Source organism: Schistocerca gregaria, chromosome 2 (genome assembly GCF_023897955.1).
Source record: "Schistocerca gregaria isolate iqSchGreg1 chromosome 2, iqSchGreg1.2, whole genome shotgun sequence".
In the NCBI taxonomy this organism is placed as follows: domain Eukaryota; kingdom Metazoa; phylum Arthropoda; class Insecta; order Orthoptera; family Acrididae; genus Schistocerca; species Schistocerca gregaria.
Window position 1 is genome coordinate 390,317,061 of NC_064921.1, and position 27,368 is coordinate 390,344,428.

General features: G+C 39.0%; 1 protein-coding gene across 9 annotated transcripts in view; it reads left to right on the plus strand.

Annotated features, from left to right (window-relative positions):
- Positions 1–23,484, plus strand: part of LOC126321333 (E3 ubiquitin-protein ligase CBL) — a 186,288-nt gene extending 162,804 nt beyond the window's left edge. For all 9 annotated transcript variants that reach the window (XM_049994177.1, XM_049994172.1, XM_049994176.1 and 6 more), the window contains 2 exons: positions 14,422–14,506; positions 20,704–23,484. In XM_049994177.1, coding sequence (XP_049850134.1) covers positions 14,422–14,506; positions 20,704–21,043 — 425 coding nt within the window. In that variant the 3' untranslated portion in view covers positions 21,044–23,484. The remainder of the gene's footprint in view (positions 1–14,421; positions 14,507–20,703) is intronic.
- Positions 23,485–27,368: the final 3,884 nt, after the last annotated feature.

Sequence of the window (27,368 nt, forward strand, 5' to 3'; positions counted from 1 at the left end):
AAGTGGACTATAAACCGAACAAGACAATAGGAGGCAAATGAAACTAGCACAGTTGGTGACGAAAATAAAACACTGAAGAAGAGAAAGTCTTTAGATGACAGATGTAAGTGATAGCTAACAAAAGGGACAAAACAATGAAGAATGTGGACCATATAGGTGATCTAATTAATGGAAAATCTCATATAAAGATGTGAAACAATTACTAACAAAGAGATAGAGGGGCTGGCCAGTACTTACCTCAGCTCAGTACAGCCGATAGAGACACAAAAAACAACCGAAAATTTAAGCTCCTAGCTTTCGGAATAAATGTTCCTTCATCAGGGAGGAGAGAGGGGAAAGAAAGGGAAGAAGGGAAAGTGGATTTAGTTACTCACAACCCAGGTTATGAAGCAACAGGGAAAGGAAAACAGGGAAGGTAGCAAGGATGGAGGCATGGTTGTCAGAGGGAAGCCAAAGATATTCTACTGCAGGTACTGTGCCAGCTTCAAACCAAAGAGGATGCATACAGAAGTAAAGAGGTGTATAGTATAAAGATGTAGGATGGAAAGATGCATGAATGGCTAAAGAGGAAAGGGAAAGAGGAGAAGACTGAAAAGTAAATGGGAGTGAGGTTGTTTAACGTAGGTTTAGTCCAGGGGGATGGCGGGATGAAAGGATGTGCTGGAGTGCAAGTTCCCATCTCCGCAGTTCAGAGGGACTGGTGTTGGGTGGGAGAAGCCAAATGGCACGTACAGTGTAGCAGGTTCCTAGGTCCCTAGAATTATGCTGGAGGGCATGCTCCGCTACTGGGTATTGGACATCTCCTAGGCGGACAGTTCGTCTGTGTCCGTTCATGCGCTCAGCCAGTTTAGTTGTTGTCATACCGATGTAAAAGGCTGTGCAGTGCAGGCATGTCAGCTGATAAATGACATGTGTAGTCTCACACGTGGCCCTTCCTTGAATTGTGTATGTTTTCCTAGTAGCGGGGCTGGAGTAGGTGGTTGTGGGGGGATGCATGGGGCAGGTTTTGCAGCGGGGTCGGTTACAGGGGCAGGAACCACTGGGTAGAGAAGGTAGTCTGGGAATATTGCAGGGTTTAACAAGGATGTTACGGAGGTTAGGGGGACGACGAAAGGCAACTCTGGGTGGTGTGGGGAGAATTTTGTCAAGGGATGATCTCATTTCAGGGGTTGACTTGAGAAAGTCATATCCCTGGCGGAGTAATTTATTGATGTATTCGAGGCCAGGATAATATTGGGTGACAAGGGGGATGCTTCTGTGTGGTCTGAGGCTAGGAATATTGTATTAAATTTGTGGTCTTGGGAGCAAAGTTTGAAAGAAGTAAAGAAAATGGTTTTGGAAAATCACTGAATCACCATCAGAGAGGTTGCTGATGATGTCGGCATATCCTTGGCTCATACCAAGCAATTGTTTTTGGATAGTTTGGGCATGAAACATCGAACAGCAAAATTAATTACAGTGGGATAGTGCATCAAGAGTTTCTGTCTTCTGGTTTGATGCTCAATAAGGAGTACTAATTGGAAATTGTGCATCTGTGACATGATGCAATCCAAAGAAAAGGACCAGAATTGCCACAAATCCACTCATGGAAATTGCATCACAATATTATTCTCATTCATACCTCAATGCATGTTCATGATTTTTTGGCAAAAGACGAAACCATTATGTTTCCTCAGCCACTGTGTTCACCGGACATGGCCTCCTTTCCATCCCTGAAGCTGAAGAGAACCATAAAAGGATGTTGATTTGCCATCCTTGATGACAAAAACAGTATTGCTTAAGGAGCTGAACACCATGGCAAAAGTGAGTTCCAGATGTGCTTCCAAGGTTGGAAAAAAGTGCAGGCACAGATATATTATATCTGAGGGGGATTACTGTGAAGGGGAGAAAGTTGATGTTGATAAATAAATAAAGCTTGTGTAAGAAAAATAAAAATTCCCATTTTTTTTTTATCACATCTCATATAAGCATAATTGATCATTTCAGTTCACGAAATTTGCTGTCAGCCATATAATTTGGGTGTGGAAGTAGTTTAACAACTGACAATGCTTCATGCTGTATTCTCTTTTCTCTGTGGGATGCTGGATGGATTAAACAAAAAGTTGTGAACACTAGGCATCTTCTTTGATTTAACTAAGGTGTTTGAATGTGTTGAACACAAAATATTACGACAGGAGAGGACGACTATGGACTAAGAGGAGTAGCTCACAATTGGCTCCTCTCATACTTTATGAACAGACAGCAAAAGGTCATTTCCCACAGTAATGAGAATGGCTGCCAGATGGAGTCTAATTGAGGCATGGTTGAGTAGGGGGGGATGCCTCAGGGGTCAGCACTGGGGCCACTGCTCTTTCTTATGTATATAAATGCCTTTCTAGTATATCAGGTGATTCTAAATTATTTTCGTTTGTTGACGACATTAGCTTGATAATGAAGTATGCTGTGTGCAACATAGGCAGTGTACCAAATTATGCAGTTCAGGACATAAGTTTGTGGCTTGTAAAAGATAAATTGATGGTAAATTACAGTAAGACACAGTTTTGACAGTTGGTAAAATACAATTAAATTAAAACCATCGTTTTTATACACAGAATGAGCATATGATTAGTGGGTTAATGTCATTTGTTGTTAACAATATAAGTTTATTCCAAGGATTATCAGCATTTGTTTGGTTAATATGAGGCAGAAATACAACCTGCATTTGGATCGCACCTCCTTGATGCCTGTGTAGAAAGACACACAGTATTTTGCTACATCCATTTCCAGTAAACTACCACAAGATTTAAAAAATATAGCATTGATCCTTGATCTTTCAAGTCCAAACTGAAGAGTTTCCTCATGGCTCATGCCTTCTATTTCATCGGGCAGTTCCCTGATCATATTGTTGATCATACTAAAATATACTCAGCAGCTTGTCATCTGTATAGGCTTCTTGTAAATTTTATCTGTTATTAATTTTTCTGATTTTACTTTAATGTACTGACGTGATCTAGGACCATGGAGTTTTTCTTCTTAATTTGGTCATACAGGACTAAACATATAAAATAAAAGGATTCCAGGAAAGCCTACTTGCAAAGTCTCAAAGACAAGTATTATATCGGGAATCTTGCAACATACACTACTGGCCATTAAAATTCTACACCAAGAAGAAATGCAGATGATAAACAAGTATTCATTGGACAAATACATTATACTATAACTGACATGTGATTACATTTTCATGCAATTTGGGTGCATAGATCCTGAGAAATCAGTACCCAGAACAACCACCTCTGGCCGCAATAACGGCCTTAATACGCCTGGGCATTAAGTCCAACAGAGCTTGAATGGCATGTACAGGTACAGCTGCCCATGCAGCTTCAACACGATACCACAGTTCATCAAGAATAGTGACTGGCTTATTGTGACGAGCCAGTTGCACCGCCACCATTGACCAGATGTTTTCAGTTGGGGAGAGATCTGGAGAATGTGCTGACCAGGGCAGCAGTCGAACATTTTCTGTATCCAGAAAGGCCCCTACAAGACCTGCAACATGCAGTTGTGTATTATCCTGCTGAAATGTAGTGTTTAACAGGGATCGAATGAAGGGTAGAGCCATGGGTCTTAACAGATGTGAAATGTAATGTCCACTGTTCAAAGTGCCGTCAATGCGAACAAGAGGTGACTGAGACATGTAACCAATGGCACCCCATACCACCACGCAGGGTGATAAGTCAGTATGGCGATGACGAATACACGCTTCCAATGTGTGATCACTGTGATGTCGCCAAACACGGATAGAACCTGGATTCATCCGAAAAAAAATGATGTATTGCCATTTGTGCACCCAGGTTCATCATTGAGTACACCATTGCAGGTGCTCCTTACAGTGATACAACATCAAGGGTAACCACAGACATGGTCTCCGAGCCGATATTCCATGCTGCTGCAAACGTCATCGAACTGTTCGCACAGATGTTTGTTGTCTTGCAAACATCCCCATCTGTTGACTCAGGGATTGAGACGTGGCTGCACGATCCGTTACAGCCATGTGGATAAGTTGCCTGTCATCTTGACTGCTAGTGATACGAGGCCATTGCGATCCAGCACGGCATTCCGTATTATCCTTCTGAACCCACCGATTCCATATTCTGCTAACAGTCATTGGATCTCGACCAACGCGAGCAGCAATGTCGTGATATGATAAACCACAATCATGATAGGCTACAATCCGACCTTTATCAAAGTTGGAAACGTGATGGTACATATTTCTCCTCCTTACACGAGGCATCACAACAATGTTTCACCAGACAATGGTAGTCAACTGCTGTTTGTGTATGAGAAATCGGTTGGAAACTTCCCTCATGTCAGCATGTTGTAGGTGTCACCACCGGCGCCAACCTTGTGTGAATGCTCTGAAAAGCTAATCATTAGCATATGACAGCATCTTCTTCCTGTCGGTTAAATTTCACATCTGTAGCACGTCATCATCATGGTGTAGCAGTTTTAATGACCAGTAGTGTAGTACAGCCCATTATGCATTAATCATAGGGACTTACAAGACGATATATGAGTGACTAAAGTGTGCACAGGGGCATTTAAACAGCCATTCTTCCTGTGCTACACACACAACTGGAATGGCTAGATACCATAGTATGTGGTGCAATGGCAAATACCTTCTGTCATGCGTTTCACAGAGGTTCGATAAGTATGGATGTGGATATGAACTAAGAAGGAACCATCAGAACATACCAACACATTCTGATTTCAAAGTTTGATCATAGATTAGTATCCTGAGCAACTACACCGGTGTGCAAACCTTATGGATTAAAGTAACTTTCACATGATGTGCAGCTGGCAAGTAACATAGCTCGATGAAAATTGGGCCATACATAGAAATAACAGCTTCATTCTAGTACAGAAGGTAACTGAAAGATATACGCAATGATATGTACAGAAATGAAACTTTTATAGAAAGATAATAATTACTGAGAAGTCACCATGATTTATGATGGACCCCCAGATATCATGAAAGATGGGACATAGTTCTTAATAGAGTGTGTGATCATTGTGTACAGCAATGCATACTCTGCAGCATGCATCCGTGCTGGCTGCAAAGTTTGTAAGGAGTTCCGTTGGGAGGGTGTATTATTCCTCCACTAGTGCAGTTGACAACTGCTGGATGCCATCTGTGCATGGGAATGTACTTCATGTATGTCTCCCCAAAGTATGCAGCATGTGCTCAATGGGATTTAGATGGGGGTAACGCAAGGGATAGTCCATTTGCTGAAAATCTTCTTGTTCCAAGTCCTATTTCACCTGTGCTGTTCGATGCACTCCTGCATTGGCATCTGTAATAATGCAGACGGGGTTGAATGCATCCCTGAAAAAACATTTATGAGGAAGTAGTACAAATTCAGAGTAACAATGAGTGGTGATTGTACCACCTTCAAAGGTCTGAAGGTCAGTATGCCCATGCAACATTATACCCGTCCACACCACAATACTTGGACAACCAAAACTACCATGCTTGGTAGTGTTCCTGGGTGCATTAATTGCTACCACCTCTGGCCATATAAGTGGATCTTCAGAATCACTACCCAGGCTATATATGCACTCATCTCAGAAGAGCATGTGACCCTCGTTCTTGTTGGTCAATCCCTATGCTCTTGGCACCATCGCAAATGCTGACGACAATGTGAGGGCGTCAACGGAACACAAAATTCTTGTCATTGGGTAAAGAGACCACCATCATGCAGTTGCTGTGCCACTGTGGAGCACGAGATTTGCAAAACTGCAGTCATCTTAAATGTGGTAGCAATTGCACCCACTGTTTGCTGGGGTCCCTTCTTACATGGTGCATAATATAGCAGTCAACTGCTGCTGTAGTTGACCATGTTTGACCACTTCCTCATCTTTGGGCAGAATTGCCTGTGGTTTTTGCTATAACTGTGAGTAGCTGGATATCAGCATGTGTGTCAGAACCCAGGAGAGAAAAACCTGAAGCCACAAGGCAGAAGAGCAACCTGCAGTAGAGGTACATGACACCAAGCAGTAGCCGAGCTAAACACAGCTCACTGACAGTGTACAGGACACAGACAAGAACAAGATCAAAGCAAACTCTGTAAAAGACAAAGTGCAAAGCAGAAACCTGTGCCACAATGATATCAACAGACCAAGAGCAGAGAGAGAGACAATCTGCATCACGACAAGAGAGAAAGACCAAGGCTCAAGTGAGGTTGTTATACAATACTCCAGACTACAGAGATGCTAGTAACTGACAATATCAGACATGAGTACAGGACCATTTGACCATTCACTGGATAGTTGTATTGATATCGACCTTCAGGATCACTATTGGCCAGCACATTCACATGGTGATAAGAGTGGTGCACTTATGCTGTGATCACAGTGCTGCTACAAGATTGTGCCCTCTAACAGCCATCTAGGTCCATTACCTTTGTTGGGCATTCAACTTCCATAGAGCTGGCTACCAGAGATTGGAACACTCTCCATGCCTGTGAACAAAGCTGTGAGCAGTACCAAACCCATGGGCTGCACTTGCCACACTGCACCCTTCCAGTTCCCTGGTGATTCTTTCCTGCGTGAAGTCATCAAAATTTTGTCTCCAGGCCATGTTGCAATTAAGAACGCTACGGCAGTGCATCATAACTGCTCGTTGATTGACACTGACTGTCTTTTCCCATCCCTTCAACTGCCTCATGTTGTGGGCCAGCTTTGTCTGGCACTATAGTCCTGCTGACCTCATGCCATGTGACATCCATCTATCTGTGCATGAACCCTGGCAACATGATCCCACACTTTTATTTATTTCCACAGAGTAGTTAATGTTGTGACTCGCCACTCTTTCAAAGTGCCGCTGTGCAGCTACGCGCGTCCTCTACATGCAGTGCTGTCTGCCAGCCATGCAGCAGCAGCGCCACTAAGCGGCCAGCCAGCCAGCGGCCGCTAGACTCAGACTCAGTTCTGATTTGACTGTTAAAGCGTACATCCATCTTACTTTGTTTACTGGATCTGTGACTTACATGTATTGTGTCGTCCTTGAAATATATTTGTTCAACTTGACGTTATAACAATTGGCGACGAGGTAGTGAATTTTTCTTTTTCATCGTTGACCTACAGACTTCCATGGCTACTGTAGAGCAACTATTGCAAGGTCTCATAGAACAGCAAACGCTTCTCAGAAATGCAAATCGTGATTTCCGGGGCGTCTCTTGTCATCATCGCTCCCTCCTTTTCCTCCTTACGATGAGGCGGTGGAAGACTGGTCTGATTACGAAAAACGTCTTCGACAGCACTTCTTCGCATTTCATGTCGCAGATGACCAAACATGTAAGTCTCTGTTCCTTTCATGGATTTCACCTCAAATATATCGGTTGTTGTTGGCTCCTTTGAAAGATCCTGCATCTTTGTCCTTTGCTGAAATGTGCTCCTTTCTGTTCGTATATTTTCAAAAGCATTTGCATGTGGTAGCCTCTCGTGTTGCCTTTTATCATTGTCAAAAACAACTGAACTTATCCTATCGCGCTTGGGCTGCTGAACTTCACGGCCTCAGTCAAAAGTGTCAATTTGTTACTTATGTTCACAAAGAATCCTACACTGATTCCATGGTACGGGATGCTATTATCCGGTTGGCGCTCGACAAAGAAGTTAGGCAATGTGCCCTTCAGTTGGCAAATCTAACTCTTGATGATGTCCAATCCATCGCTCAGTCTTTTGAAATTTCTCATGCCGCTGGACCGCAAATAGAGGCAGCGGGTGACGTTGGGAACGTACAACCTCTGTGCACTGTTGGCAAAGCGTGTGGCGTGTCCCCACCGGCTGACATTGCCACAGTATGCTCCCAAGCGCAGCCTTGGCCTAACCGTAAACAACCTCTACGAAACTGCAGCAAACCCCACAGCAACTTCTTTCATGTCCGCGGTGTTTTATGAAACATTCACGAGTTGATTGTATCCAACATTGGGCCATGTGTCACAAATGCAAAAAGAGAAATTGGCAAGTCACAACAGTTAATATGTTATGTTACTTTAGCTATCTTGTCCTTCAGTTTTGCAGAGCTGTATATTTGAATCTGGTGATTCACAGTTTGAACAAGTTCAGTAAACATAAAAAAGTCTGGTGAAGATACTTCATAAACTTTCATTGTTTTAATGAGTTCAACAGCCAAAAAGTAAGTCCCATGGAGATGCTTCACAGTCTGTAATTGTTTTAATGAGTTCAATAACAGGAAAGAAAAACTGTCAAAGATGCAAGATGGTTCAGATGTACATCGAAGCTACTGGTGCAGACATGTATTTTGCATATGGAAAATAAACACCATCAATACTTCCCAATATATAGAGTATACTCTTGAGAGTAGTTTGGTAGCCATCCTTTGCATCTTACTTGAAAGTCTTCAAATGTGGTAGGTTTTCGGTCAGTACCACCAAAGGAAGTGATGGCTCAGCATTTACAGCTCTATAAATAGATGTTTGATAACTGTTATTCTAATGCGTGGAGGTCTGTAACAGTTATTTGTTAAATTTATTCATTTCAGTGAGAGGCTACTCTAGAAATCAAAATCAAAGTATCATTATGCATCTACTACATCTCTGTTAATCATACTCTTCCAACAATAAGGAAGTGCACAAGGAGTTTGGGTCAAAGACAACTGTGCACATTCCTCCTTGAAAGCAAGCATATTGGAGCTATTGCACTTGAATACGTAATTCAGATTTGTACTTTTTAATATGATTTCCTTAATTTTTAGAAGAACCTAGAGGTGGGAAAATGCATGTTTGTATGGCATCTTGTGCAATCATTACATTCATCTGCTCTGAGCATATTAACCAAATACAAGCATTTGTATGGAGTCCCATAGCCAGGTATTTCCATATCCATCTCACAATATAGGAATGGTCTCATGTGATTTTCTTCTTACTTCAAAAGTTGAAAAAACCATCTATGACCTGAAGCAACTGTATGCCTATGATGTGCTCGAGAACAAGTTTTCCAATGAGGCATGTTGTGTGAGATAATGCACTAGTAACATAACTGAAAGTTGTTTGTGATGGTTTGAAGGTATGTTTTCTTTCAAATTGTCCTTGTAGTTCATACATAATGAGAAAAGTCACAAGAACAAGTAAAAAAAGGTAGCTTTTCCTTCCTAATGTTATCATCCACTCTCTCCTTTGAAAGTTCTAAGAACTAGAGGTTCAATTATGTTTTTATATTTATTTAAATGATTAATGGAAAATCTCATATAAAGATGTGAAACAAATACTAACAAAGAGATAGAGGGGCTGGCCAGTACTTACCTCGACTCAGTACAGCCGATAGATACAGATACACAAAACAGAACAGAAAATTTTTATCCTAGCTTTTGGAACTTTGTTCCTTCATCAGGGAGGAGAGAGGGGAAAAAAGGGGAAGAAGGGAAAGTGGATTCAGTTACTCACAACCCAGGTTATGAAGCAACAGGGGAAAGGTAAACAGGGAGGGTACCGAAGATGGTGGCCTGGGTGTCAGAGGGAAGCCAAAGATATTCTGCTGTAGGTACTGTGCCAGCTTCAGACCAAAGAGAATGCAAACAGAAGTGAAGAGGTATATAGTATAAAGATAAACACAACTATGTAGGATGAAAAGATGCTTGAATGGCTAAAGAGGAAAGGGAAAGAGGAGAAGACTGAAGAGTAAATGCGAGTGAGGTTGGTTAACGTAGGTTCAGTCCAGGGGGATGGCGGGATGAAAGGATGTGTTGGAGTGCAAGTTCCCATCTCTGCAGTTCTGAGGGACTGGTGTTGGGTGGGAGAAGCCAAATGGCACGTACAGTGTAGCAGGCTCCTAGGTCCCTAGAATTATGCTGGAGGGCATGCTCTGCTACTGGGTATTGGACATCTCCTAGGCGGACAGTTCATCTGTGCCCTTTTTCATGCGGTCAGCCAGTTTAGTTGTCGTCATACCAATGTAAAAGGGTGTGCAGTGCAAGCATGTCAGCTGATAAATGACATGTGTTGTTTCACTTGTGGCCCTGCCCTGAATTGTGTATGTTTTACCAGTAGCAGGGCTGGAGTAGGTGGTTGTGGGGGCATGCATGGGGCAGGTTTTGCAGTGGGGTTGGTTACAGGGGTAGGACCGCTGGGTGGAGGAGGTGGTCTGGGAATCGTGTAGGGTTTGGCAAGGATGTTATAGAGGTTAGGGGGGGGGGGGTGATGAAAGGCAACTTTGGGTGGTGTAGGGAGAATATTGTCAAGGGATGATCTCATTTCAGGGCTTGACTTGAGAAAGTCATATCCCTGGCATAGTAATTTGTTGATGTATTTGAGGCCAGGATAATATGGGCGACAAGGGGAATGCTTCTGTGTGGTCTGGGGATAGGAACATTATTGTTGGATGAGGAGGAATGTATTGCTTGGGAGATCTGTTTGTGGACAAGGTCTGCAGGATAGTTGAGGAAGAGGAAAGCACTGGTCAGGTTATTGGTGTAATTGACCACACAGAAGCATCCCCCTTGTCACCCAATATTATCCTGGCCTTGAATACATCAATGAATCCCTCAACAATTACACCATGTTGAACCCATGTAATGTGGGAATGAGGCTATCAGCAGCAACTGAAACTTCACCAAAGAACTGGCCAGACATTCTGTCACCTTGTAATTCTACAGTTTTCTCATTGGAATATTCGATATACACACATCAAAAGAAGTTTTGCATCACCTCGGTTCCGAGAGTTCCGGAACCTGCACAGAAAATTGTAATAGAGATCAATATAAACATAATTTCCGCCCATTTTATTGCTCATGAAAACCACACATTGCATGTTGTACCACCATACAGCGAGACCTTCAGAGGTGGTGGTCCAGATTGCTGTACACACCAATATCCCTAATACCAAGTAGCATTGATGCATGCCTGTATTCATCATGGCACACTATCCACAAGTTCATCAAGGCTCTTTTGGTCCACATTGTCCCACTCCTCAATAGCGATTCAGTGTAGATCCCTCAGATAGGTTGGTTGGTCATGCCATTCATAAATAGCCCTTTTCAATCTATCCCAGCCATGTTCTATAGGGTTCATGTCTCGAGAACATGCTGGCTACTCTAGTCAAGCACCATTCACAAGATGTGCAAAATGGGGGTGCGAATTGTTGACCATGAAGAGGATTGCATCACCAATATGCTGCCGATATGGTTACACTATCGCTCTGAGGATGGCACTCACGTATCGTTCAGCCATTACAGCACCTTCCATGACCACCAGCAGCATACATTGGCCCCTTATAATGCCAAACTAAAACAGCAGGGAACCTCCATCTTGGTGCACTCACTGGACAGTGTGTCTAAGGTGTTCAGCTTGACTGTGTTGCCTCCAAACATATCTCCCACTATTGTCTGGTTGAAGGCATAGGTGACATTCATCGATGAAGAGAACGTGAGGCCAATCCTGAGCAGTCCATTCGGCATGTTGTTGGGCCCATCTGTACCACACTGCATGGTATCATCGTTGCAAAGATGGACCAGACCATGCCATGGACATTGGGAGTGAAGTTAGTCATCATGCAGCCTATTGTGTTCAGTTTGAGTAGTAACATGACGTCCTGTGGCTGTATGAAAAGCATTATTCAACATGGTGGTGGTGCTGTCACGGCGCCTCTAAGCCATAATCTGTAGGTAGTGTTCATCTGCCTTTGGGCAGCCTGAGTGATGCATGTCATTGACAGTTCCTGTCTCTCTGTATCTCCTCCATGTCCGAACAACATCGCTTTGGTTCACTCTGAGATGTCTGGACACTTCCCTTGTTGAGAGCCCTTCCTGGCACAAAGTAACTATGCAGACATGATTGAACTGTGGCATTTACCATCTAGGCATGGTTGAACTACAGACAACATGATCCGTGTACCTCCTCCCGGTGGAATGACTGGAACTGATCGGCTGTCGGACCCCCTCCGTCTAATAGGCACTGCTCATGCATGGTTGTTTACGTCTTTGGGTGGGTTTAGTGATATCTCTGAACAATCAAAGGGACTGTGTCTGTGATGCAATATCCACAGTCAATGTCTATCTTCAGGAGTTCTGGGAACTGGGCTGATGCAAAACTTTTCTTGTTGTGCGTACAATTTTCAGTTTAAGCATTCATAAAGTGAACAAGTTAACATTAAAACCTAAGCCAACATTAAATGGTAGTTGTCAATTTTTATTCAAGCAATATACTCATATGACATTATTATGAAAAGGATAAATTACTACTCATCATATAGCGAAGATGTTGATTTGCAGATAGTTGCAACAAAAAGACTGTCAAACATTTAACCTTTTGGCCAAAAAGGCCTTCAATTGGAATCAATACACACTCATGGCAAATGCAACTCACACACACACACAACCACAGTCTGTGGCTGCCGAGGCCCGACTGTCTGGCTCGGCAGCCGGAGACTGTGGTCATGTGTGTATGAGTTGCATTTACATGTGTTTGTGTGTGTGGTGTCTGATTCTGATGAAGGCTTTTTTGCCTGAAAGCTTACTTGTTTGATAGTCTTTTTGTTGTGCCTATCTGTGACTCAGCACCTCTGCTGTATGGTGAGTAGTAATCTATCCTTGTCGTAATATTGACATTATTCCATCAAGGAGCTTCCATTGTTTAACATACTCATTCATTATTCTCATAAAGGATTTCTTCATTTTCAGGCCCTTCAGTTTTCATAATTATTGATGCTGATTTTTACAGTTTACAACAGTTTTTCGTTTTATTACTAGTCATTGCAACAGATTAATTAATCCATCATATGTACAGGGTGTTTCAAAAATGACTGGTATATTTGAAACGGGAATAAAAACTAAACGAGCAGCGATAGAAATACACCGTTTGTTGCAATATGCTTGGGACAACAGTACATTTTCAGGCGGACAAACTTTCGAAATTACAGTAGTTACAATTTTCAACAACAGATGGCGCTGCAAGTGATGTGGAAGATATAGAAGACAACGCAGTCTGTGGGTGCACCATTCTGTACGTCGCCTTTCTGCTGTAAGCGTGTGCTGTTCACAACGTGCAAGTGTGCTGTGGACAACATGGTTTATTCCTTAGAACAGAGGATTTTTCTGGTGTTGGAATTCCACCGCCTAGAACACAGTGTTGTTGCAACAAGATGAAGTTTTCAACAGAGGTTTAATGCAACCAAAGGACCATAAAGCGATACAATAAAGGATCTGTTTAAAAAATTTCAACGGACTGGGAACGTGATGGATGAACGTGCTGGAAAGGTAGGGCGACCGCGTACGACAACCACAGAGAGCAACGCGCAGCTAGTGCAGCAGGTGATCCAATAGCAGCCTCGGGTTTCCGTTCGCCGTGTTGCAGCTGCGATCCAAATGACGCCAACGTCCACGTATCGTCTCATGCGCCAGAGTTTACACCTCTATCCATACAAAATTCAAACGCGGCAACCCCTCAGCGCCGCTACCATTGCTGCACGAGAGACATTCGCTAACGATATAGTGCACAGGATTGATGACGGCGATATGCATGTGGGCAGCATTTGGTTTACTGACGAAGCTTATTTTTACCTGGACGGCTTCGTCAATAAACAGAACTGGCACATATGGGGAACCGAAAATCCCCATGTTGCAGTCCCATCGTTCCTGCATCCTCAAAAAGTACTGGTCTGGGCCGCCATTTCTTCCAAAGGAATCATTGGCCCATTTTTCAGATCCGAAACGATTACTGAATCACGCTATCTGGACATTCCTCGTGAATTTGTGGCGGTACAAACTGCCTTAGATGACACTGCGAACACCTCGTGGTTTATGCAAGATGGTGCCCGGCCACATCGCACGGCCGACGTCTTTAATTTCCTGAATGAATATTTCGATGATCGTGTGATTGCTTTGGGCTATCCGAAACATACAGGAGGCGGCGTGGATTAGCCTCCCTATTCGCCAGACATGAACCCCTGTGATTTCTTTCTGTGGGGACACTTGAAAGACCAGGTGTACCGCCAGAATCCAGAAACAATTGAACAGCTGAAGCAGTACATCTCATCTGCATGTGAAGCCATTCCGCCAGACACGTTGTCAAAGGTTTCGGGTAATTTCATTCAGAGGCTACACCATATTATTGCTACGCATGGTGGATATGTGGAAAATATCGTACTATAGAGTTTCCCAGACCGCAGCGCCATCTGTTGTTGACAATTGTAACTACTGTAATTTCGAAAGTTTGTCTGCCTGAAAATGTACTGTTGTCCCAAGCATATTGCAACAAACGGTGTATTCCTATCGCTGCTCATTTAGTTTGTATTGCCGTTTCAAATATACCGCTCATTTTTGAAACACCCTGTATAAGAATTATATCAGATGTGTTTATGTTTTGTGGATTTATAGTTTAATAATTAATCAATAAATGTGAAGAGTATATTGGTAACAACTTTCATTTACAGGTGGTGTGACTCATGTGAAACCTGTTGCCAATGCCATTACTGAAATGGACTCTCCATCTGCAACATCATTGTCAAGGAAATCAAGGTATTTAAACTTAGGGACTTCTTTAAGGGACTAGTATGTCCTGCAATATATTTAGAATACTCAATGCATTGAAGAAATCAGTTATTTTGTTAGCTTATGGAAATTATCAAAGCAATAATTTATAATTATCAGTCACGTTGCCGAAGTTTGAAACAATTCATAATTGTAGAGGCTTTCATTGCCACTCATTGATGTATTGCTTGTTGGCTTCTGCCTCGCATTCCTTGGCAATGAACTGGGGTACTGCTATAAAATTTAAAATAAAACTAGAAAACACATAAATCTAAATAGATTGTAGGCAAAGAAGAGTGAGGAAAGTTCTTTATTAAGAACTAAAGAGGTTACTGTTTTTAGTTCACTGTTTTATTTTCTCAACTTTTAGTTCTAATTTACATTCAGCTAGTAGAAAGTGGCTTAATCTATGCTCTGTTGGTTTTAGTGGAAGGACTGAGTGTTGAAGAAAGAAAATAATCCAGCTGTTGATAATCCCACAAAAGCTACAAGAGTTACAAACATAACAATGGCAGGATTAATCTCTCTGTATCAGGAGCTTTCTGAGTTTCAGATACCAGAAGCAGATATATATATATGGTATTATTTTCAGGAAATAATTGTCTACTGTTAAAGAGGCTTGATGGGGATGTATTATTTTCAGGAAATAATTGTCTACTGTTAAAGAAGCTTGATGGGGATGTGATGGGGTATTTTTCAGATAAACAGTAAAATTGGTCAGAGATTTTACAGCAGTGCTTTGTAGAGAAAAAGAAGAGGCTCTGGTACTGTGACCTTCTGGGGGTGTTTCTGAAATTTAGACTTCTTCAAAAATTATTTTAACACTTTTCTGAGCATTTTAAAAGTGAGAATACAATATTTGTACTGGTGAAAACTAAAACTTTCATGACATGTTTTATTAATTAAGTTAAACATTATTTCTCTATTTATGATTTATTACAGAAAATTAACTTACAGTTTATATAACTATTCATAGTTTTGAAAGGCTTTCGTTGTACATCCCTCCTCTCAATCTTTCCTTGCTGTTGGTGTCCATAATGGTGTGCCGTTCATGAAGGAGCCAAGATTCCACGTACTTTGAAGGATCAAAGCAAGTTAGTGACGGGTCTTTCCACTTCAGTAAAAGTTGTGAAGAAACACTTTTTGTTAACAGAGAGGCTATGCCATCATTAATGATCAGATTGACATTCACTTGATGGCACTGGAACTGTCTTGATGTAATCACCAGTGGAAGCTAATTTGTGAGATACTATGCTTTGTTTTCACAATTTCTACCAAAGTTTTCACAGTTGTCAAAAACATATGAAAAGCTTTAATTTTATTTCATTTGTTCAACTGAAACTGAACTGCAAATGCCTTAACATCATTTTCCCCAAAATTTCTATCGTACCACATCTCAAAACCTGCAGTATGTAAGATGTGATTTGTTGTGCTCCACTCTTTTCACCAATTTTAGTGGGATAAACTGATGCTACACTGTTCATTCTTGGTATGATAGTTTAGAAGTAGTCATAAAACCAGAGAAGTGCAAAATCTACGTGTATCACACATTATTTACATAACGTGATTTGGCAGATGCCAGAAGATAGACACCAACTACAAAGTTTCAAGCATTGAAAAATTTTCAAATATACTGGTGTGCCTATATTATTATTCCCACAGGGAATGTGAGTAGAATATTGTACTAATTACAATAGAGGTAGAAAAGAATCCACACAACTTGATAGATTGTTAATAGTGGATGCAGATTTGTCATTGTGACTGGATCATCCACACTCTGTACACTATCATTTGGTGCTTTGACAGAATGACATAACTGATACTGATAGCTTAAATTGTTGCCAGAGTTGTGGATAGGACACAAATAAGCGAATAACTCCTGTGTCTTGATGGGAGATACCTGCTGATGAGATGAACAGCAGTGTGGAACACTCATTACTTGTAATTTATGAGTACTTACAGAAAGTGTGTGAAACAACATGTATAAAATTCCATGATATTCATCTGGTTAACAAGCCATCACTGAGTGGAAAAAATAGATAAACCAATCAAGAAGCTAAGTACAGCAAATTTTTCACTTAACAATGTTTGCCATTGTGTTAACTAGAGAAGCATATTCGGCATAGTTTCACTTCCTATTGTCTTATTTTCTGGGAAAATTCAGCTAAAGTAACTAAAATATCCATTCAGTACTGTCCTACATAATTATCATTCAAATTGATGCACTTATCACACAATATCATTTCAGTAGAAATTTTCTACCTGCAGTTGCAATCACTGGTTTATACTATCATGAAATTAGGCTTTAGTATTAAACCGTTGTGTAAAAGCCATGGTTTTATTGATGGGAAGAGGTGGTAGTCGTTCGACATTGAATCCAGGCTGTATGGTAGATTATAGAAACCACCCATCCAAGACTCTATAGTAACTCTCATCTGTGACTGGCCAAGTTTGGACATGCATTGTCATGAAAAAAAAACAAAACGTGCATGCTAAGTTTTTCCCAACACTTGACTTATATCACCGCCTTAATTTTGTTAGTGATTAACAATATCCCTCAGAGTTAATTGTTGTGCCATATTCAAGGAAATCAATAAGAATTACTCTGTTGGCCAAAACACATTAGCCATGATATTTCTTGCTGACAGCATTTGCAAACACTTCCTTGTTTTCTTGGAGTTCCCATTCCATTGACTGCCATTTTGTTTCTTTCACAATGGACATTTTTCACTCAAGTCTTGTCCCCAGTTACAACGTGATTGATATTTTTGTTACCATTTTTCTCGTAATTGTAGAGGACAATCATTGCTGCAGCCAGGCTCTTCTTCCATCAGGATTTTGAGAATCCACCGAGTACAAAATTTACGACAAGCAAGCTTCTCTAGCACAATTTTAATGCACCAAACTCTGTGAAATTTGGAGAAAATGTTGCAAAAATTCCATAATCATGAAATGACGATTTTCATGAATTTTTTCATTGATTTTCATCACCAGTTCATCAGTCACAAGGCTAAGCCTACCTTTGCAGTCCTCATTGTGAACATTGGTATGGCCATTTCTAAAATCAGTGCACCATTGTCTCATTCAGCTTTCACTCATTATTCCTTTTCCATACACATCACACAAAAGTCATAATAAATTGCAGTTTTTTGCCAATAGAAACCTAATTACAGAACATGCTTCACACGTAATGAGATTTTCCTATTGCACCACACATCTTAATATGTCATTAATATGTCACAGAAAGCAAAGTAGCAGAGACACAGGTCACACGCTACCACCTTTGGATGCATACTGTGTGTAGGAACGTTATGGCACCAAGTGGCAGCTGTAGCCCTGCCCACCATTGCAATAGATCAAAATGTTTGTTCATTTATAGATAGCCCTTGGATTAAATCCAGTATTTAAAAAATCAATGGAAAAGTTTTTAAATAAACTTATGTAAAGTCATATTTTATTTCTTAAGATCATATTTATGTAAGTTTTAGGTCATAAATGCTTGCATATTTCACTGTTTTTTAGGTCATTAAATATGTGGTTACCATATTGATGAGAAAAAAGACAAATGTTGACCATCACCATTGAACTGATAGACACTGTCGTTTTGTTGAATTTATGAGTTATAACACTCATAGGGACATAGCAGGGTAATCTTCTTTACAGAACTGGCCACAGAAAAAAATCATAAACAATATATTATTGTGTAAAATGCATGTCTTCTCATTATGAAAGATAATAGAATTCACATAGGAATTTCCTTTTTTCAGAGTTCGCAGCATTACTCATTTTTAAGAAAGAGTTTCAAAATAGCTTACTTGTGGAGTAAGTATATGCTGAGCAATCAAATTGTTAATTCATGAGAGCTAGGTTATAATCAAGGTTTTGCACTAGCATTTTTGTTCATATTTGAAACTGTATTGTGCAGAATAACTTCAGAGGATGATGGGGGGAGGGGGGAGGGGGGGGGAGGAGGACAGACTAAAGTGACACAGTGATGGTTGTCTCCAGCATCAAATTTATCATGGAACCAGTAGTCAAGAGTTTAAGAAAAATGAGAGAGATCTGCACTCACTTTCTTTTATTAAAAATTATGAGAGCATATTGTTTCATTTGTCTAAATGTCAGAACTTACTTATCATACCAAGTGCACATCCACATTGGTAATGTAATGTCCTAAAATTTGATGTGTTGCTAATTTTGAATAAAGTACAATAATAAGTATCTAAATGAAGTTCTTATAAAATTCAGTATTATTATTATTATTATTATTGTATATAATCTTCCCTTATTCATAATTAGCTCTCACAAAAGAAGTGGCTTCAATAATCTCTATACATTATAAAACATTAAGACGTGCATTTAGGTCAACAAAGGGTAAAGGAACTCAGATCTTAAAGAGAGACAATATGAAATTAGTTTTCACACTTCAATCAGATGTTCAGCAACTCCTATGCTCTTTTAAAGACAAAAGTGAGCTTTGCTGAATACTCAGTGTATGTAAGTACAGTTATCATTGTATTAAGCCAACAGCATGCCTTATACAACAGTTTTTGAAGGAGCATGATATGTGTTTGAATGTGATCTGTTGAAGTCCATCATGGCAAACAAACCTCGTAAATTTTCCATTAAATTATATTCAGTGGTACCTCTATCATCATCTAGGCAAGCAAGCTTATCACAGCTGATTGTAGTTTGGAACCCAGCTGGCATGTAACTAAAGTAGGGGCAGTTAGCAGGGAACGAAAGCAATGATGGGTACAGTAGTGGACTGGACTGGCAGGTTATCATGACCCTGACAAAAAGTTTGCGGAATAACGTGCCTCAGTTCTTAAGGAAATTTTGTGTAATGGCATTTTTCAATAGGTGTATAGTACACAATAAAGGCACTGTTTCAGAAGACAAACTGGCTGTTTATATCATTTCTGCCTGTCTTCCCTTCTCTCTGTTAATAATGTTGTGTTGTTGATTAATGCTTTTTTTACTATTGTTGCTTACTTTATCATATTCTTCCTATATTCATGTATGCTATTTGTCATTGTGTCCACATCTTTAAAACACAACTGAATAATTGCAGAGATTATTCCTAATGAGTATGACACAGAATTTAGAATAGAGTTGTGATATATACATATTAAAACTGTGTATAATTGGTATCATTTTCCATGTATCCTTTGTTGTGTTTTTTGAAACAAAATACAGGAGGAAAATAAATTGTATTATGATCAGTGCTTTTTTTCTGAGGGATAAAATGTGGCAGTACTCACAAAGAAGCTATTACTACAGCAAATTCCACAATTTTAACATTCCTCTGATGTACACTTATCATTTCTACATAGCTTCTTGCTTTTGCTGCCACTGCAGAACAGTAACCTTGGAGCAGCCATCAACTTACATATTTCTTAGGTCTGAACTGAGTGAGATTAGGCCCTACTATCCTGATGATCAGCAATGCAAAAGTTGTCTGTACAAGCATAAATCATCTAGCTGACATAACAATAAGATTCATTTAAGAGAAACCCCTTTCACATTCACTGGATGATACTGCAATTGTGCCCAAACTGTGCTACAGAAGAAGTAATATATCTGGGAATTTATTTTCTTGCAGATATTCTTTCATTTATGAGCTAACTTTATAATTCCAGCATTGCAAAATGTCAGATGCTTCCCAGGATTTTATGGCCAACACTTGAAATCTTATCACATGCACGTAGATAATCGTCATCTCCTGAAAGCAGACACTTTGCAACAGCTTCTTTTTGCCTTTTATAAAACCTGATCTAATTGCACCACTATGTCTTTCATTTTTGTGGAATTCACTTCTTTTGAACTTCATGGTCTCCTTAATTGGAAGAGAGATACTATCATATGAACCAGGAATAAAGTGTAGTGCCAACTTTTAAGAAACAAAACTGGAAATTTTATTCCCAAAGACAACACTATCAACTGGAATATTTATAATACATTTTGCTCAAAATAAATTGAACAGTTTTTAAAATGGAAGAAAAAAGGTGCCAATATTGTGTTAAAAAGAAGCACTGGTTATAAATATGTTTATAAGACAATACAAAATGCATGTCGTTTTGATTTCTGATAGATTTACAGTTATTAAATTTAGTTTTGTAACTTGTAGACAACTTTTAATACTTCCTTTTTTCTCTTTCTAACCATTTTTTCTTCCCCAACAGTAAAGTGAGCTACGACATGCATGTGGATACAATGACTCCAGCAAAGGCTGCAACACACGTTCAAATGCAGTCTCACATGCAACTGCAGCATGGTCCAACTCAGAGGCCGAGACAGGCCAGTGAAGCACAAAAAGCTCGTTATCACCAGTCAATAGCATCAGCATCAGCGGGTGAAGCAGCAGTCGCATATGAGAATTTGAATATGGACTATATTGCACAGCTTACATCAGAAGGCTATGCACAGGATGCTGTCATACGTGCTCTTGGAATCACTCGCAATGATATAGAAATGGCATGGGACATATTGCATGAATTTGCTACAAAACAAACAAGTGCGTGATCAGGTCCTGGCGGCAGCTTGCACACCCGTTACTGCTGATTTTGTAACGTGCTGCCGCCACTTTCTCTCCTCCTAAGTATCATATGCTTCTGAAGCTAGTCTACAGTCATTAGCTGTATTGCATTTTTCTTTTGTATCTAAGTGTAATGTCAGTGCAGTTTTATACTGATCATTTAATTTCCTTCTGAGCAGAAATTCAAAAGTAAAAAGACTTGGAGTAATGAGATAGTGGTTTAGAAGCAAACCTCTTCCATCCAGAATGTTTACATTTTGAAACATTTTGACTTCTGTATGAAGAGGTCGACATTACATGCACGTATGTGGAACAGATTTTATTGACATTATGGAGAATTTCTTCTAAAATCAAAGCATACAAATTTCTAAATCTTGTTGTTGATAACAGACCATTTTATACTTTCACATTTTTGTGTATTGTGTATTATATTTGTTAATGAGAATCATTACTCATCAATATTAATCTTGTTACTATTCACATTGACATCACTGTTATATAACATTCCTTGTACACAGAGTGTTATTTTGTGTATCGTACCCAAGTGTCTCGATACATCTGTTGATGGCCTTAATTTCTCCAGTTGTTGTTTACTTTTACTGTACATGAAATTAGTTTTAAGAGAGATTCTGCATATCAATCAAAGAATTGTTGCAGATGAAACTTAAATATTTTTATATAGCAACAAATGCATGAAAAGACTGAGACTAAAAGATATAAATGTGTATATACAAATGAGTATGTGCAGTACAAGAAATAAAATTGTTTTGCCATTAATTAGCAGCGGAAGAAATTGATCATTCTGAGAGATTATACTGACTGAGTAAAGGCCATGTGAGACTATTACTAGAAAAATACCTCTTTGTTGCCTTGTGCAGCATTTCCCATCTAAAGAACATTTTTCTTTGAACCAACAAAGTTTAATTAAGATTTTAATCAATGAATGTGAACTATTGTTGTATTGCATTTTATATTGTGTTATTTTATCTGTGAAAAAGTGAACTAAAAGAATTAACCTCCGTGTTGTGTATAGTGAAGCCGACATCCAATCTCCAAGTGCCTCATAATTCCACGTATTCCTTACACTTTTACCTGTATTTATTTCAAGTTTCATACTACAGAATGTGGCATGTACTTTTACATGAATTCTTTGTTGGCACTGTTAAATGAAATATGCTGTAGCAATAATGCTGAAGTGCTGTTCTCAAGACATTTTAATATCATCTAACATATTAAATTGCACAGTACCATTATCATCATATTATAAACTATAAAAAGATTTTTTTCTTTTTTTATTACAATGCAAGAGGTTATTGTATATATGGCTTGTTCTTGATGATCCAAATCAGTGTGTGTAAGGTTAATATTGTTCTGAATCGTGTTTTTGATCAGGATCAGGAATTACTTCCTACAGTTCAGATAAGTGTGTTTTGGAGTGCCTTTTAAGCATTATTGGTTTACAGGATCATTATGGAATGAATGACTTTTTTCATATTCATTTTTCATTGATGTGGTACATCTATTGAATTCTTTTGAATGAAGTTTTTTGTAGTTGTTTAGAATTCACCACACTGGTCGAGTGGATAATGTGATGTTTCCAATGTACAAATTAAACAGTACTGACTGATTGTTCCTTCATCCCAGGACACTGGAACTTTCTTGAACAGCAATTGACAAATGCATACAGCTAGTACAGTTGCCCTTTCATTTTGTCAGATATTAATAATTGTATTTAGATACAGATGATCACGGATATGTACCAAAATGTCCCTTTTTCACTAATTTATCTGGTTGTTATGCCTATGTACTTGTTCTTAGAGTCTCAAATGAAAGTTATTTATAATAATTATGTAATATAATTGTTTCATTGCTTAATAAGAAAAATATGTTATTTAAATTAATCTATGTGGCTGGTGATATGTCTGTGTCCATTTGGAGGCTCTGTAAGGAGTTACAAAGTTTCCTGATATATCAAATATGAAGAAGGAAATAATGTATTTACACTTTCATATGTATGAGAAACTGTTGAAGTGATTTATGATGAGGATGATGGAGTGAGTTTCAGAGTTCAGTTCATGTAAGTGAAAGCATCACTTTAGTTTTGTTAAAATAAATTAAGGAATCCATAATTCCATTAAAAATAAAACTTTGTCAGCTGAGAAACATTTCAGCGGTCAGAAACAAATTTAATTGGAGAAAGGCCTCCCCCATGTATGTACTCTTCTTTGAATTCTGGTTAACTACAAACATAATATTCAGTAGTGACCAGATATTTTATTTTTCTTACATACTTGAACATTTTTGGTAAAGGTGCAAACTTTGTTTCAGAATTACTGAAATGATTGCCGATAGAAAATATACGTGGCAACATTTCATTAGACTCACCAATATCTTCACCTCTTACTGCAGCCTTTTTTTTTTTTTTTTTTTTTAAGCCAATGCAATAAAACTTTTGTGCCCTACAACAGCTAAATGTTCTTTTTATACTTCACAGTCAGTTCAATATGCCACTGTTGCAATATTTTAAAAGAACTACTGAAGCAATCATATTCACTTCATAAGTAACAAAATATTCATGCCTATCAGTGTGTTCCATTGAGAAAGTAGCTGCTGCAGAGTTTGAAGGCGGTTTGTGGTTACTGCATCATTTCTCCAGTGTCCATTGGAATCATGTGGTGACTCATATCTAAGCAATTTCATTTTAATAAGAACACTATCCTCATAGAAACTGTGTATCAACATTTATTGAAAATAAATAAAAAGATAATATCACATCTTGACTCCAATTTGTGTATGTGTAAAGGAAATGGTGCATTACTGGTATTTACCTTGCTACATTGATGTCATGTTTTCTAGGATTCTGCAGTTTACATATGATTCTTCATCACTTTACAGAACAATATATTTGCATAATTGGAAGAATGTCTGCAGGTAAATGTCCAGTGTCATGTGAGCTTCAGAGGATCACATGAAATATTCACATTTCCTTTATGTGTGAAAAAGAATTTAATCACATATGCTTGTTTGCCTCACCCATTTCCACAACAGCTCTTATACATCAATAATTATTGAGCTTTCTGTCTTACGCTTAGTGCAGTTTTGAGAGTATTTTTCGTCAGATGCAGTACACTTTCATTTATAAAATAGCTTCTGTGGGCATTGGTGTTTTCTTGTTCACACCTTCTGAAATTCACTGTCTTTTCTTTGTTGTTAGCAGAGGGCAAAGCTGAATAAAAACCTGGCTGCACATTTACTTTTTGCAACCAGGATTTTTTTCCCAGTTCAGTCTCTGGTCACAACAAAGGAAAATGATGTGTGCACTTCAGAATGCATAAACCACAATGCCCAATAAACAAAGGCGAACTGCCTCAGGTTAAAAACACTAAAATTGCAGCATGCTTAAGAGAGAAAAATCAATAACCTTTAATATTAAATCACTGCTATAGCATGTATCTAGCAATATCTCTGAAGGTAGACAATTTATCTTTGTCTTTGTTAATTTATCTTTGTCTATGTTAATTTATCTTTGTCTATGTTAATTAAGCACATGCAAAGTGTTCTTTACTTCTCATCTCACTCCTTTTTTCATCTCTGTGCAGCATGCATACTTCTGAATGGGTCCAGTTATTGTAACTGATAGAAATTTACTCACAATTGTCTAATCTTTCTGATGTTAACTGCTTTATATATGAAGATACTGAAGATATCTTGAAAATTTGCACTAGACCAGCACTCCAACTCAGATTTTGTGCTTGTCTTGAGCAGTCACCTTAACAACTCCAGCTACCTGGGCACATTTCCAGGACTAACCAAAACTTCCATATGTGATACTATCAATCACCCCATTGCTTTATTTCGGTCTCCACCACAGGATTTCAGGGAGGCAGGCATAGTCAATGTTAGTATTACGATTGTCATTTTGCCCATGAAGGCTTGTAATACTTATTTTTAACAATGTATGAAGAAACATACGTTGGTGATGATCTTGCAGCTGCTCTTTGAAATCCTGTGGCTCTAGCTATTTTATTGTCACCAACAGCTAATATCTTCATGCCTAATGCTGCTAATGTCAGAAAGGGTTCAGAAGCTGCAAATAAATTTCATAAATTTAGTACAGCTGCAAGATTGTTACCAATGTATGTTTCTTCAGACATTGTTAAAAATAAGTATTACAGTCATTGAGGGACAAAATGATGACCATAATACTAACAATGAATATGTTTGTCTCCTTGAAACCATGTGGCAAAAATCCAAGTAAAGTTGCAGGCAATGGGATGATAAGCAGTATGAGAATTGGAAGTTTGGGTCAGTCCTGGAAGTGCACATGGATAGCTGAAATGGTTAAGGTGACAACTTGTGACAAGGGAGAAATTTGGGTTTGAGTCCTGGTCAGGCACAAATTTACATGCGTCATCAATAGGTAATATGTTCATACCTAATGCAGCTAATATCAAGAAGATTCTGCAATTGTGAATAAATTTTTAAATTTTAGTACAGCTGCAAAATTGTCACCAATGTCTGTTACTTCAGACATTGTTAAAAATAAATAATTGTTAGAGTTTTTTCTGAATAACTGGGCCTCTTCTCATCATTGTTAGTTTCTGTGGATAGAATTCAGTAATACCATTGTAATATTTTGAAATACTGGTAAAGTATCAAAAACACCTGTTCCTACATTCTGTTTTCCTCTGCACATTATTTGTTGTCTATTCAGTATCTGGAAATATTTCACTGCGTGTCACACTATAAAAATCATGTTTAGTTCCCCAAGAATTAAGTTGCTAGATGCATTTTCAGGAATGCTACTGGAGAAAATTGAGTTTGCAAAGTGTCTGTGCCGATGATTGGAGACGTATTTTATAAACTGTTTCATAATATACACGTTTGTCAGAAAATTATGTTTCTTTCCTGAAATTTTTTCTTGAAATTATAGTTATTCTTTCTTTGCCCCCTCTATTAAGAAAGAAATAGATTACTGCTAACTGTAAAGGTGATACAGTGAGTTGCAGATAAGCACAACAAAGAAACTGTTACACAATATAGCTTCCAGCCAAAGCCTTCCTCAGCCAAGAAAACGCACACATATTTGCACAAGCAACCACACATCCTGCGCACATAACCACTACCAGTCACAGCTCTGACTGAAATGCCAGGCATTGGAGTTCAGTGCAGCAAATTGTGACAGGAGATTTGGGAATGAAAATGGTTGCTGCCAAATTCTTGCCACAACTGCTGAACAAAAAGTTGCATGAATGCATATGCTTTGGAAAGAGTGCTATAATGTGTAACAGTCTTTTCATTGTGCTTGTCTGCAACTCAGTGGTTCATCTGTACAGTGGGAAGCAATCTGTCCTTTGCCTAATATTGTTGTTATTCTTACTCTTACTTATGCTGACCCATTTCCTAGTAACAAACACCATCGATATCATTTTTCACAATTTCAGAAGTAAGTGTATTAACAGATTATTGTTTGGCTTACAGCATGAGATTTGTCCCCATAAATAATTATGACCTTATATTCACAAAACTACTATTTTTATCCAGTCTTGTTAAAAGAACACACAGACTTATGCTCTTTAATTAAAGATGTCATTTTTGTCACTAGCTAATTTTCACATGGGCACTGTTGCTCTCGCTGATTTCTACAACATATTATCTTTGCAACAGTAAAATCTTTCCTTAATTTTGCTATGACAGATTTGACCTATAATATTCTTCAAACTTCTCACATTTATACATCAGCACTATAGTCTCATAAAATATAGACCACTATAATAATGTCGGGGGGGGGGGGGGGGGAGGGGAGGATATACGAGGGGGTACCCAAAAGAAACAGAACTTATTATTTTAAACTTATTTACTCAAAGTACTCTCCACTTGCACTAATACATGTGTCTATAATCTTTTATTCCATTTTTCAAAACAGCGTTTAAGTTCATCTTTTGTTATGCTTAACAGTGCGTCTGTCATTCTTTTCTTCACCTCAGTAACATCAGCGAAATGTGTTCCTTTTATGTCTCTCTTCATTCTAGCAAACAAAAAAAGAAGTTGTGGCCCAGCTTGTGTGAGGAACGGGAAAAGGGGGGGGGGGGGGGTGAGGAACAGGGGTCATACCATTTTTAGTCAAGATCTTTTGTACAGACAAGGCTGTACAAGCAGGGGTATTGTCAGGATGGAAAAATCTGTCACTCAACTGCCATAAATCAGGCCACTTCTGCAACACACACTGTAGAGTAGAAAGCCTGCAGAACAAACAAAAACCAGTATTGCCTTAATGTTTGATTTCACCTGTTGAGCTTTCTTGGGGCAGGT